The sequence below is a fragment of the Chamaea fasciata genome, unplaced genomic scaffold (genome assembly GCF_029207755.1).
Source record: "Chamaea fasciata isolate MVZ Bird 193981 ecotype frontalis unplaced genomic scaffold, bChaFas1.0.hap1 SCAF_5, whole genome shotgun sequence".
Taxonomy (NCBI): domain Eukaryota; kingdom Metazoa; phylum Chordata; class Aves; order Passeriformes; family Sylviidae; genus Chamaea; species Chamaea fasciata.
This window is the reverse complement of record NW_027094090.1, coordinates 59,062,001-59,075,702: the sequence shown is the minus strand read 5'-3', so window position 1 is coordinate 59,075,702 and position 13,702 is coordinate 59,062,001. Positions and strand designations below refer to the sequence as shown.

The following is a 13,702-nucleotide window of genomic DNA, read 5'->3' as shown; positions in this document are numbered from 1 at the left end:
CTTAACATTTGACTGTGATAACCCTGGCAGCACTGCTTCACTCTGCATTGGTTCTCATGATTTAGGGCCTCCTCAGACCAGCAGCGGAAACGAGCAGCACTCCTCAGCCTCTATCTTTGAACATGTGGACAGGATGTCCCGTTCCTCAGATGCCAGCAGACGGGTCCCAAGCAAGATCCAGCTGATTGCCATGCAGCCCATGGCAGCACCTCCCGTTCAGAACTCGGTGCTCTCTGATCGAGTAGCAGAGACCAACAAAATTAATAAAGAGGTATTTTTGAAAGTGCTTTGTATGTTTCTGGAGGACTGTATGTCTAGCCGAGGGGGAAGTGAAAAGTATCCAGTTTCTTGTTATCAGGAGTTCCTTGTAAATTCCTGAGGAGGTAGATCTTGACAAGTTACAGGAATAATCCTACTTCCATCCAGAGAAATTATCTGACCTGTTTTTAAGAGATGCCTAAACCAAAATTTAAGCACAGAGGATTTGATGGTTACGATACCTTTGTGTTAGCATCCTTTTGTTAGTCAGCAGGACATGACTTAAAGAGAGTTGTGCTAATTATGATAATTGGAACATATGGCCCACTTTGGTTTTCATTCTACACTGTTCTTTTATTTTTCAGAACTCAGGGTGTTGGTTACTAAAAAACGTTATCCCAGAATGTTCTGGAGTGTGAATTTGCAGCCCAATTAATTGCTTTCAACTTCTAATGTGTTTACCTGGCAGTAAACATAAAACATTTCCTGCTTTCTCTGAGTCTTATGCTACTGTAAGCAGAGTATGAGCATGTTGGGCATGAGGAGAGGTGATGCACTGTAAAACCACATCATACACTGCCTGACAGTAGCACCTACCTGCATCCTGGTTCCAGTACTGGGTGTAAGATGACATTTTTTCATAATTTAGAGTGGGAGATTACTCAAACCTCTAACTGAACGTTGTTAAGAATCTGTGTTTCTCAGTACCTTACTGAATAGATGCAAATATATAGATCTAGGATACAGGGGCAAGAGGAGCCACAAAACAGAAATCTATCTGTATGGGCGGAAGACATACGATTCTAACTATAAACCTAAAGAGCAAGTCTGACTTGTGTCCTATATATGCTTTTTTATTATTATTTTCATGAGAGAATACATGAAAATCAGGGTTTTTTTGATTCTTAGTTTGCTGATGCAGATGTGTTGCAGAACTAGTCCAGCACAAGCAGAGCAGTTGTTGCTACCTAATCTGGTGCTCAAGTGCTTATCAGTGATAAGAATTATTTCAGTGGCTTTTGGGCCCAGACATACAAAGTGTGGTGTTACAACAGCTTTTCCCAAATAATGAGATGCACTCCATGAAATTTGAAAAAAGGTAGGAGAGAGGCCTGAAAATTCAGCCTCCAAGATGATGTAGAGCTGGTAGTGCCATGTTCATCTGGGGATCTGGGCCCTTGTGTTTCTGCTATGTTCCTGCATAGCATATGGCAGCTTCTCATGCACAGCAGAGGCACTGAGTTATGAGCTCAGTTGGCTCTTGAACTTCTTGCTTCTTATGTGATGAAGGTCCTTAAAGGGAAAGGGTGGCAGATTTTAACGCTGTTGATCAAATATCTGTCTGCTTGCCTAGCATAGCTAACTACAGACTGGGTAGTCTTATTTTTTCAGAGTGGTGTTATGTCTGGCAGACAGCAGGAGTTTTTTGTGTTCCTCCTGCTTTTTGTTAACAAACTGCCACTTCCCCCTAATTGCACCTGCTGTGCTGGCAATCATGTTGTGTATAATAGTACATCTACCTGGGGAGACAATGGGGAGATGGCAAAATATCCAGGAAAGAAAGTGTGTTCATAAATTGTGTGACTTATTTTAGTCCTTCAGAGATTTGGAGGGGGGAGGCAGGGGCAGACAGGTAGGGAGGAGACGTTTACAGAAGAGCAGCAAAATCCAGTTTGAAAAGTATACAACTGAAAAAACATTCCTCTTTTTTTTTTCCTTCTTCTTCTTCTTTAAGATACAAACAGCCCTGAGGCATAAATCTGAGATCGAGCATCACCGCAATAAGATCCGCCTCCGCGCCAAGCGTAAAGGGCACTATGAATTTCCAGTGGTGGATGACGTGGTGATGGTTGACTCCAAAGAGCAGCACAGGATATATCGCAAGGCACAGATGCAGATTGACAAGATCTTGGACCCTGGAGGCAGTGTGCCTACTGTCTTCATAGAGCCTAGGAAGAGGTAGCGAGTTCAAAGATGGAATGAACAATTTTCTTTTAGAGTCAGTGCCCAAACTACATCACAACTGTACTTCTTAACTGTCAGAGCTTAAAATCATTTTGATCACTAGTTGAATTTGAGTTATCTAGGCAAAAAGGATTGGGTTGTTCTAAACACTTCTATTTATTTCAGTGCATGCAACTATGTTTTGATTTCAATTATTTTTTTACAAGTTCTCAGCAGTGAATTCTTGATAAATAAGCCCAAATGTGTGACAACAGTCTTAATTTAGTGTTTGCTCTGCTGTTTGTTTGAATAATTCTTGTGTGGTGTAGAGGGATCAAAGTTGCAGTATTGGTACTAGAAAAGAAACATGCAAGTAATATAACCAGCAAGTAATAATATTTTTAGAAAGCAGGAGTTGGGGGAGGGGAATATGTAAAATAAGGAAAATCTTGAGCAACCTAAAAAACATGAAGATTCTGAATGTTAAAGGCAAATTCACAAATCAATGAGATTACCCAGAGGGGATACATAAAAGGCTATAAGGCACATCTGTCAGCCTCACAGATCTGCCTTCCTGACCTTGTGTTTACAGAGAAAGTTTTCCCTGTGTTCTGTTTCGGGCTTCTGACTACAGGCACTTTGCTCCTGGAGCCCTGGGGTGTTTCTGCACTGATAGAAAGTATCTTTTTTCCTATGGTGTGGGTTCCTTAGCTGGTTTGTCTGGTAGGGTTCAACCCTCTGTACCGAGCACAGAGCCTTATTGGCAGTGTGGTCTGTTCTGTGGCTGCAGGTATTTTACACGTTGGGCTGGGGAGCTGAAACACAGGCAACTTGGACAGATGAATGTAGGAGGAAGGTGACTCTGGAGAGAATTTAGGGGAAGAATGGGGTCTTTTGGAGAGTTGCCAATGAGAGTGTTATTAAGAGAAGCTTGAGAAAAGTGATTTGAGCTACCTAATGGGACTGGCATGGAAAACTGGGAAAGGGAAGAGAAATGGGGCTGAGGCAAGGGTGACTTGGAGGAAGTGGGCGGAGGACTTCAACCCTGAGTGGAATGAGAAGAAAAATTTCAAAAATAAATGTGATTACCTTTCTCTCTCTCTCTCTCTCTCTCTCTCTCTCTGCTTTTTGTTTCTTTCCTGTTAAGTTCTCGTGCAAAACGTTCTCCCAAGCAGCGCCGTCGCCATCAGATAAATGGGAGCCCGATTGATGCCGAAAAGGACAGGTTAATCACAACTGACAGTGATGGGACATACAAAAGGCCTCCAGGAGTCAATAATTCTGCTTATATTGTATGTATGTCTCTTGAATGGCAGGAATGTTCTGATAATGATGGCAGTTGTGACACTGACAGGTTTTTGGCCTTCTGTTTATGGTCCATGTGATATGGTTAGTTTTGGTCATGTAGTTAGCATGTAAATCAGAGTGAAATAAGGATTACATTGACAGTCTGTCGTTATTGAGCAGTAAACTTCTGCCGAGTTTTCCTTGATATTACAGAGGCCAAGAACCAAAGCCTTGTTTTCATTAATGCCACTGTGTTATGCGTGTGAAAGTGTGCTTCACGTGTTCCACAATATCTTGAACATAGTTTCACTCTAGTCCAATTTGCTGAATGTTACATATTCATATATTACAGAAAATTTTATCCTTTGCTCTTACAGAGTGGAAGACTCAGGTCTTTTTGTGAGAAATCATCTCATCTTTCAAATGCAGGAATTAATTATTAATGATAGAGAAACACGTCTTTGTACGATAGTAACTTGAAACAATTCTAGTGCAATGTCTTGAAAATTAATTTTGTTTCGCATCTTAAAAAAGGACACTGGGGAATACTTCTGTTCAATCATATCCATGTCACAAACAGTATTTAGGCATCTTTAACCACTTCCAAGCAGATTTCATGAAGCCAAATGCTAATATTGGAAGCCCCTGGACAATTCTTATCTTTAAAGATGGTTTAATAATTTTAGGAATTTCACTGTTGGCTGCATATGCAGTCAGGTGACTCTCATGTCGACTTCTGCAGTTTCCCTTTGCCTTCAAACATGAGTGTGATGATTTTAATGTCATGCTGCAGCAGAATGAATTATCATCTGAAGCTGTTTAATTAAGACGTGGCACACAGCAGGCTCAGCCCCTTTGGCATCTGCAGTGAGACTGCTCAGAATGCTAAGTTCCTAATAAAGTAAAGGCTTGTGCCTCTTGACAACTGATTTTGCAGTCTGCGTGCAGTGGTAAGAATGAACTCTGATAATAAGTCTGCTGCTGTAAAGCTCGTTTAATTTCCTCTCACTGATGAACAATAAGCCCATGTGGTAAGATCCCAGGTAGTAATTATGATGCATGCCTAAGGTATTGCTGCAATGAAGCACTTACATGAATCCCATTCAGGTGATGCACCCAAGTTCAGGTTCCATGCAGATAACCACTTAGTTCCTTAACAGCTTCCTTTCTGTGTTTTTCTAGGAGGTGATAATTGTTTAATGTTACTGTTGGTGTGGTCAGTTAGAAACTGAAGACAATTAATTTCTTAGAATTGCAAAAGCTGCAAAGAAGTCCAAGCTGTAGACAGAGCTGATTGGGTTTTTTTCTGAGTAGAGAAACGCTCTCTGCATGACTTCATTACGTGCTTGCAAACCACTAGATTTCTGTTATAGCTGAGTAACTCCTGCACAAAGCTCTGCTGCCTTACCTGAGATCAGAATCCTCCAGATCACACTGAATGAAGTATTGGAGCTGCCAGTGTTATGCATGCGCATGCAGAAGTGGGGAGGGTAAGGGCAGATGCTGTGGTTCTGGCTAAGACAACATTGCTCAGACAGAAGGCCCACAGGGGCTCGGAAGCCGGTTAGATCTTCCCTGTGGCTGCCCTTCACCTTCCCTCTGTTTCCTCCAGTCCGATCCAGACTTGCCTCCCGAGCCGCAGACATCGTCCTCGGCGGATCTGGGGAAGTTCCCCGGGCTGCCCTCGCACCCGGTGTCGCAGTACGTGCCCCCGCAGCCGTCCATCGAGGAGGCGCGGCAGACCATGCACTCGCTGCTGGACGACGCCTTCGCGCTGGTGGCTCCCAGCAGCCAGGCCGCCACCTCCACGGCCGTGGCTCCGCCCGGCGTCTCCGCGGGACAGCCGGTAAGCAGCTGCCGTGGGCAGGGATGGGGGCACTGCACACAGTGGGGATCACCTCATGGGCCAGCTCGGGCACTGAACGGCACATTCGTGATGCAGTTTAAGGGCATCTGTGGGCAGGGAGTTAGCACTCATTGAGCCACGGCCACTGTTTTGTGCCCTTGCTGTCAAGACTTACCACAAGTACAGAACATTCCTGGAACAAGGAGAATTAGGAAATGACCATCACAAGATGGTGAACTTGCTTTCTGAGCTGTTTGGTTTCTTTTCCCTTTTCCCATCTCAGCCACAAGAGAAGATAGGAGTTTGCCTTTAGGATAATTTCAGTTCTTCCCTGTTAGGATCTTTTGCAAGTGAGTCTTGCTGTGTCTAAGAGTAAAACTTTTTTTTTTTTTTAAATATGTGTGGTAGTTCCTATTTTGACAATGAAAAAAAGACTGTCTTCGGCATGGGTAATATTTTTCAGCAGGATATCCAAAAGCTTTCAGGAAGTGAGGGCTAGGGAAGCAGTGTTTCTGTGTATGATTTTTCACTTTTGGTGGAGCACTGAAACGCATGGATAATCTTGTAGGTCATCCCAAGATCTGATGAGTCTGAGCGCTGTGGTCTCTCTGCTACAGTCTGATGCTGTTTGAGGTCAAAAGAGATTTCCAAATGCAAAGCTTGCCTTTTGCTAAGTAGACATTGAAGCAGCTCTTGATCTTCTGCAAGTGAGAGAAAGTGTTTCTGAAAGGTTTTTAAATTAAGACTGATCACACAGAAGAGACTGTAGCCCGCTGTAGCAGTGATTCCCAGATCTTCTTGTGCTCCTTTGTAAAACTTAAGTTCCTGTGGCTGCCATCAAGTCCTACATACGGGCTTAGTGATCTATGCCATTCATCCCTTAAAAGGCTGACCGTGGACTTCCAAAGGTATGAATTTTGATTTTAATTTGGTGGTTTTTTTCATTCTTCTGACAGAGATACATGGAATTTGGAATGACTCCACCAGCAGCACCAGGTCTCCTATCAAGGTAGCTTTTTACTGATAAAATTTTCATTTATTATTTTCCTTGCAATTATTCCAGATTTCTTACTGGCATGGGTATATTATTATGCAAAGTACTGTATAAATGACGCAGGAGTCCGGATCCAGTCTGTGTTATTTATTTATGAAGCATAAATGACATATGCATGCTGTATGGAATCCAAGCCTCTGTTTAAAAGAAAAGTGTTTCTAGCCTCTCAGCTATAGAGTTATCCTTCCAATATTCAGTAAACCACTGAGTCTGAGCTTCTGGAAAGCCTGAAACAGTTACTCAGATGCATGTAATTCTCCCAGTACTCTTGCTTTCATCTTGTTTCTATATCCTCAGGGCAACACTCACTCACAACAGCTTTCATATGACTAACAGATTCATTCTATTTTTAACCGAGTTGAGAATAAATGACAGAGCACAGTGACCCTCACAGAGAAAGTCTGCCTTGCAGCCCTATTATTATAAAATCAGGGGAAGAACAAATTTTCCATCTTCTCCTGCCGTTGCTGTGGGAGAATTGTGTAAAGGGGAGAAAACAGTTGTCCAGGTGTCTGTTAATTTCACATTTGGTTTTTGTGTTTTAACCACATGTGAAGTTGGACACTTGCGTCATGCTACTCACTGGGATGAGACTTGTTTCACCCTCTCCAAGCTGCTGCAGCCAGGATGGTAAAATGGTGCCCTTGTGCTGCTCTCTCATTACTTTCGTAAGAGTTCACCACATGAGATGAAATCCCACAGCTATTCATGTCATTCGTCAGACTTCAGTGAGCTTGGAGTCTTGATGGTAAAATGGCTGTGAAGAACTTTCCTTTATTGTTCTGCAACCTGATTTTGGGACGACCAAGTAGGAGTTTTTAAACATCTTGCTTAGTTCTTGGCTGGAGGTGGCAGTTTCAGTGTGTGGAGCATACATGAAATGGCACGCAGTATGACATGTGGTGTACTCTCTGTAATTTAGGTTACCTTGAAGATTATGAGCTTTGAGACTGTCAGTGTAAAGCATAACCAGTTGTTTGTTATTGAGGAGATTTTGTCTTTGTAGTCCTGTTACATATTCAGAGAAAATGTGATAAATTAATCATGAAAGTGCTGTAGTCCATATTAATACACAAGAGCAAGATAGTGTCTTCACAATGCGTTTTTTGTTCAAAAGTTTATCATTCTTTGGCATAGGCCGTCTGAATTTATGTGAATCGCAAAAATTCAAGTGCTGGCTTTGCCAGTGTCCACAGATTAAGTTAACAATCTACAAAGTCACTGATCTGGACAGAAAGAATTCCTCTAAATTTTCATTAAAATAGAAAGATTCCTAAAGCTTGGTCAGTAGAAAAAAAGGAAAGAGTTTTCATGGTTGTGCAGTGGAAGTTATTCTAAAAATCTGAAGATAATGATAAACAAATTGATAGAAGCAGTGCACCAATTAGAGGAAGGAAAAATAGTGTGATTAGGTGGCATGTATCAGTGTCATAGTCCATTGGGTTAAACATCCAATACATGGAATAATAGTTGGGTGAGCATACTGTTCTCTCCTCTGTAATAACACCATCAGCATCTTTAATGGGGTGGAACCAACCTGGGGAAAAAAATTAAATGTAAAAGATCTAGGTCACATGACAGCTAGGCAGTCATAAAGGCACAATGAACAGCTTTTGCCAAAAAATGGATATTGAATCATGCAACAGGGATAGATATACTGAGCTATAGTGGATTAGTGGTGTAAAATTGATTTTTGGAGCGGTATCTCCTGACTTAAATGGCTGGAGATAATTTTGGGGGTTTTTTGGATGTGCAAAAATTGAAAACTGAGTTTCAGTCTGGAAGTAGAAAGGAGTACTGGAAAGCCTGTGTGATACAGATGCCATGCTGTATTCTGTTTTTATACTGTTACGTTGATCTTTGAAGAGAAGCTATGGCTATCATATAAAGATTGAGAAGATGAAACCTTATTAAATGTGGGCCTTCCAAGTGCAAACACATCAGCAATAAATAATTTACTTCTCATCCTCTGAAAAATTGGCACAAAAAGAATACATTTGCAGTAATGTTGAGAAAATACTTTGTTTAGACAACATCAAAAAATTGTAGTAATTCATCAGCTTCAAAATTCCAGCTCAACACTGCAGGCATAAAGGGCCAGATGGTCACATCCTTTACTGATTACAGTGATCAACATAACAGAAGTGATGTTGTTAAACATTACCTACCCATTGAAGCATTTATTTTAACTAGCCTGTGTGGCTGGAAATGGTTTCCTCTGGATCTGCTGAGTGGACAGGTGGGGATTGTACGTGAAGGAACTGGGGAAATTCTAGCACTTCCACAATGGGATTGTTACAGCTTGAGGCCCTTAAACCTCCTCCATTTAGTTACACTGCATGCCAAATAGCTGGTACTTTCATTTACAATTACTTCTTTGTGCTTTATCAGGCAAGTTATTATGTCAACTTTCTTTGCTATCTGGCTGTCACATATGAAGGTAGGTAGTTTTCCAAATAAAACACAAATCAAGAATAGTCTGAATGAGATGCAGTCACAGGCTTTTGTGGTAAAACACAAAGGGTTGTAAAATTGAAATCTTGAGGAATAGGATACACTGCAGACTGTAGCCTAGGAGGGCTAAGATGCCATTGTGGTGAAAAGCATGGAAAACTCATCCCTAGCCCTCACTTCATGTAGTTCCATGTGCCTGAGTTTGGTTGCTTGTCTCACTTTGCTTCATTTACGCTCACACAGTTAGTGAAGTTAGATAGATTACAGTTTCTGTTGTTAACTCTTTTTTAGCAAATACGTAGCAGTGACTACCAGCACCAGCCTGATTGATAGGAAGCATTAATTTCAGTATACATTGCATTTCTTCATATGTGCTAATGACAGCTTTGAGTTGTTTCACAAATCTAAAAGAGCACAGTTCTGACAACTTTCTGAAAAAATTATCAGAATACTTCATGAAGTAATAATTGTTCACAAAATACACATTTAATGCAGTTTATGTTTTGGTTTAGACCAAAAGTGTGTGCCTAGAAACTCTTTGGGTAGAGTCAGCTTTGTTGCTGAGGTAAGCAGCTACATCACTGCTTGAAGTCTTACTTTTCTGGTTTTTTTTTTTCATTTAATATACTTTTTTTCCCCCAAGGGGAAAACAAGATCTCAAGATCAAGACTTTTTTCTCTGCATTAAGGAGACTGCAACATGTGAAAAACACTCATGTAAAATTTTGTTAAAACATACTCTTCAGATGTAAATGTTTTCCTCAACATTGAAGGTTACAATTACATTAAAAGGCATAAAGAGCTGCTGTACCAGGCACACCTACATTACTGTTTCTAATTAGGGATTTCACTTATTTTAATCTTGAGTCCTCTTCCACAGGCAGAACTATGGGCCAGGTTTTCTTCAGCCTGCAGAGTTACTGCATGGAGAGCAGCCGCCACCTGAGGTTCAGTATTCCTCCAGAGGGATGTACTCAGACGAAATGCCATCAGTGGCACGGCCACGACCAGTTGGAAGCACTGCAGGTACACTTCACTTAAGTTGAATATGCAGAAAAATAACTGATCCTTTCTGTATCTGTTCTTATGCCAAGGTCACCATTAAGATGTCATTCTCCTTCAGCTACCCAAAAAACGATCACAAAGTGAGGTTAATTTTACTTCTCATAAGACCTTGCAGTAAAAGGAAGTGCTTTGCCCCTTTTTTTGGTATCTTACAAGCACTGGTTATCACAAAGCATTTTTTCACAAAACCGTATTCTTTAAGAAGGAAAAATTACTTGTTTTAGAGATTACAATGTATGCTAACTTTCCATTTCAAACTCCTTCCTTTGTGCTAAATGTACTAATTGATGCATCCCAAATCAGCATGCTAAATAGCAAAATTTTTTAATACTTCTCTACGTCTGTGTTTCTTATTTCTCTTTGTAGAATTGTATGCACTAAAGCAGTATCTCTTAGTTTTAGATCGAATTATCTATTTCTGCTGTCCCTCATGAAATCACCTTCCCTGATTTGGTTGAGGTAATTTTCGTAGCAGTCACCAATGCTATCATGAATAAGATGGTAACATCACATGGCAGCTAAGCAGCAAACACTTTTAAGAATAAAATACTGTATTGCTATGCAAATGTTACAGTTAATTTTCTCACAGTTAAGTATTTTCTTCCGTAAAAAAGACTGGAAATATGATCATATACTTATGTCAGAAGCCCAGTTTTGATAGTTGCTCTCATCTCCCTGTAAATGTTAGATGAATGAGAACAGGAGGAATGTAGTAACTATTACAGCTTAGCGATGGTTGTATTATTCTCCGATTAACACTATTGTCTAAATGTTCTTACGTATTCTGCTTCAAAGTTTGGAGGTACTTCACATATTTAGTTTCTGTCCCTCAGCATAATTATGTGTGAATATTGAACTTCTCAAATGCTGGGGGTTTTGAGAGGCAATAGGAAAGTGATCTAACTGTCCATCACGTAAATCACACTGTTGTTTTTGTCTTTTCTTCCCCTTTTGTACATGCACACAGTTTTATGTATCTCTGGGTTAAATGTGTTTCATTTCTAATAAATAATAAAGTGTTATTAGTAATTTTAAGAATAAAAATATAAATGACATTTCCCTGTGGGAGAAAATTAATGAAGAAGGAGAGCTGGCATGTTGTTACATATCTCTTGCAGTTAATGGTGGCAGCTATCCTTGCATATGTTTGAAAGCAGCAGGAGGGAGGGAAGGGAAGGAAAAGAAGAAAGGAGGAGGTTGGCTTTCAGGCTGGAAGGAGATACAGTGTGTTCTGACCTTCTCCTTTAGTTAAGGACAGCATGGTTTAATATTTAACCACAAAGCGAAGCTGAGAGAAGCACACTCTTACATAGTTGTGTATCAGTTGTGTATTTTGTTCTTCAGAGCCATGGAACAGGAGGCAGTCTGCAGAGTTAGGGCTTTGCTTGCCAGTGTGATGCAAATAAGGTGTGCCACAGGAGCAGATCTTCTCTTTGCTGCCGAGTAATTGACATGAATGCATTGCCAGAGCTTTCAGTAAGCACCGTTTGGAAAGGGCTGGCATGTTTCTGGGGTGAAGAGTAGCCCATGTCAGAGATGCATGTATCTCAACCTCTTCTTTCAGTGCAGTGCCATGAAATGCATCGCACTCACACGAACTGCACGAAATGCACAAAACTTTTCTGTCTTTATTCCACACTGACAGCCTTCTTTCTGCTGATTTTTATTAATTGCACAGAAACAGAGCTCCATTTTCTTCTTGTCTCCTGCTTCCAACAAAGTTTTATGTTATCATGTGTCTGCCCTGCAAACTTGAATGTGTATAAAGATGAAAAAAAACCAATATTTGCTTTTAAGGTTCTCAGATACAGCACCTCACTCAGGTGGGAATTGCTAGCAGGATCGGAGGTCAACCAGTGGAGATCCCCTCAGGCAGAGCAGGGCATGGCCAGCCGGGGGGGCCAGGGTGGCCCCAGTATCGTGGAGAGGATGAATGTGCTAGGCGAGATGCAGTGAGTACTGTTACACATTTGCATCGTTTCCAAAGTAGTGATATGTTTGGGTATTTTTTTCTTGCATTATTGTTTGGAACTTTTCTCCCCCTGGAATACTTTTAGTTGCTTCTCTGACATTCTTTGCTTTGCTCTTCGAACCCTTGTTAGCTCTTCTGACTTCTGCTTGCTGTTCTTTCACCTTTGCTTCTCTAAATGCTTTCTCTCATTTTACCCTAACCTTTTTTTTTTCCTTGCTTGAGGCCTTCACCCATTAATTGCAGTTCATCCAGTTCTGCTTCTGAGCTCCAGCAGAGGTGGATACTGCTTTCCATTCCTTCTTTGAAATACGCCTCTGTATTTTGAGATCATTGTCATTAGAAAACATGGAATTAAATTGTCCCAGGCTACCATCCTATTTTGTATGCATAAAGTTCTTTTATCTTCTGTATCAGTGCTAACAGCAGGAGTCAGGGCAGCAGAAAAGGTACATACTTGCACATAACATTTAGAGGTGTTTGTAAACAAGTTGCTTTCCTGCCCTAAGTCAGCAGGATGTGGTAAATGAATACATACTCGTTCACCTGTGTTGCCCAGGCAGCCATGGTGATTTCATGTTCTTGGCATGCTTCTGGAGTGCTTCTAGAGGTTGACATTTCTGATTCAACCAGATATGTGAGGTTGAAGGTGGTACACGGCCTTGCCATGAGAGTGACACTAGCCTGCTACCAGTCCCTCTTTGGTGTACTTGCGTCCTGGAGCAGACTGACCTGTGACAGGTTTATTGCAGTACTCTTGAGAGTGACAACTTTATGCTTCCTCTTTTGCTTCTTAGTTTAAACTGTCTTTTTCTGTTTTTTTCCTTGAGGAAAGAAGGCAGGATCTCCTCCTTTTGCATATTTAGGAAGTGTTCACACTACTTGAAGTTAGTAGTGTTCACACTACTTGAAGTTGCTTTGCAGTATTGCATGATCATGACATAGCTTTGCAGTAAAGAAACGCAGCAAGATGGGCTTATCTTTAGATTTCGGTGAAATTGAGCTGCCTCCACTCCAAATAAACTCAAGAGGAGCAGCATAAGGTTTTTGAGAACTGGGTGTACTATTTGATACTATTCAAAACTTCAACTGTCAAAGCCAAAAGATCTATTTCCCTAATTTAATGTGCTTTCTGTGCTTGAAACTGTGGCATTTGAATGCAAGATCATAATTTCAGTTCACATCAAAAAGTGCACTGGGATGAGAGATCTTAGTGTCTCGAGTTTCATTTTCAGAGACATCTCTGGGTTACCATTTGTTGACCTTTCTCTACATTTGTCTCTCTTTTCTGAAAATGGCTTTTCTAGATCTGTGGACGTGTTCCTATTCAGGTCATTTAAATCCAGGCTGTTTCTTCTTCTGGTTCATCTCAGTTTAAAGATTTCCTCGGCTTTGACAGAACGTTTTGCTCACTGGTTGCTGCAGCTCATATGTTACTGCAATGTGATTTTTTTTTGAGTTTGTTATTAAAAAACAGGCAAAAGGAGGAGATCATGAACTAAAACTTACTTGAATTTGGTGTCATCTTGTTGTAGGAGAGCTCATATATTTCCTGAACTTTCTTTTTCCTGTGAGCAGGTTTGTTTTGGTTTTTCTTTGAAAAGGATTCTTCCCATTGAAAAAAAAAAAAAAAAAAAAACCCAAAAAAACCCAACCCTTGGTCTTGTAGCTTTCTGTAGTTAAATAATTGCCTTCACAGTTTGGATTTTTTCACTAGGACAGAACTCTAAATTTGTCTTTCCTCGTTTTGGCAATGGGGCTTTACTTAATGACGGTCGTGTTCCTTACGCTGCACTGTTCAACTGATCCTATACAAACCTTGTCTT

At 40.8% G+C, this 13,702-nt stretch overlaps 1 protein-coding gene across 5 annotated transcripts in view; it reads left to right on the top strand.

Moving 5' to 3' along the window:
* The window catches only part of KIAA1549 (KIAA1549 ortholog), a 141,454-nt gene that overhangs the window by 122,438 nt on the left and 5,314 nt on the right, over nucleotides 1–13,702 (top strand). For 3 of the 5 annotated variants that reach the window (XM_066183891.1, XM_066183890.1, XM_066183892.1), the window contains 7 exons: nucleotides 66–271; nucleotides 1,994–2,217; nucleotides 3,350–3,494; nucleotides 5,102–5,335; nucleotides 6,292–6,344; nucleotides 9,723–9,868; nucleotides 11,705–11,859. In XM_066183891.1, the coding sequence (XP_066039988.1) occupies nucleotides 66–271; nucleotides 1,994–2,217; nucleotides 3,350–3,494; nucleotides 5,102–5,335; nucleotides 6,292–6,344; nucleotides 9,723–9,868; nucleotides 11,705–11,859 (1,163 nt within the window). Of the gene's footprint in view, nucleotides 1–65; nucleotides 272–1,993; nucleotides 2,218–3,349; nucleotides 3,499–5,101; nucleotides 5,336–6,291; nucleotides 6,345–9,722; nucleotides 9,869–11,704; nucleotides 11,860–13,702 lie in introns of those variants that run through there. The other 2 variants (XM_066183893.1, XM_066183894.1) reach the window with 2 other exon arrangements.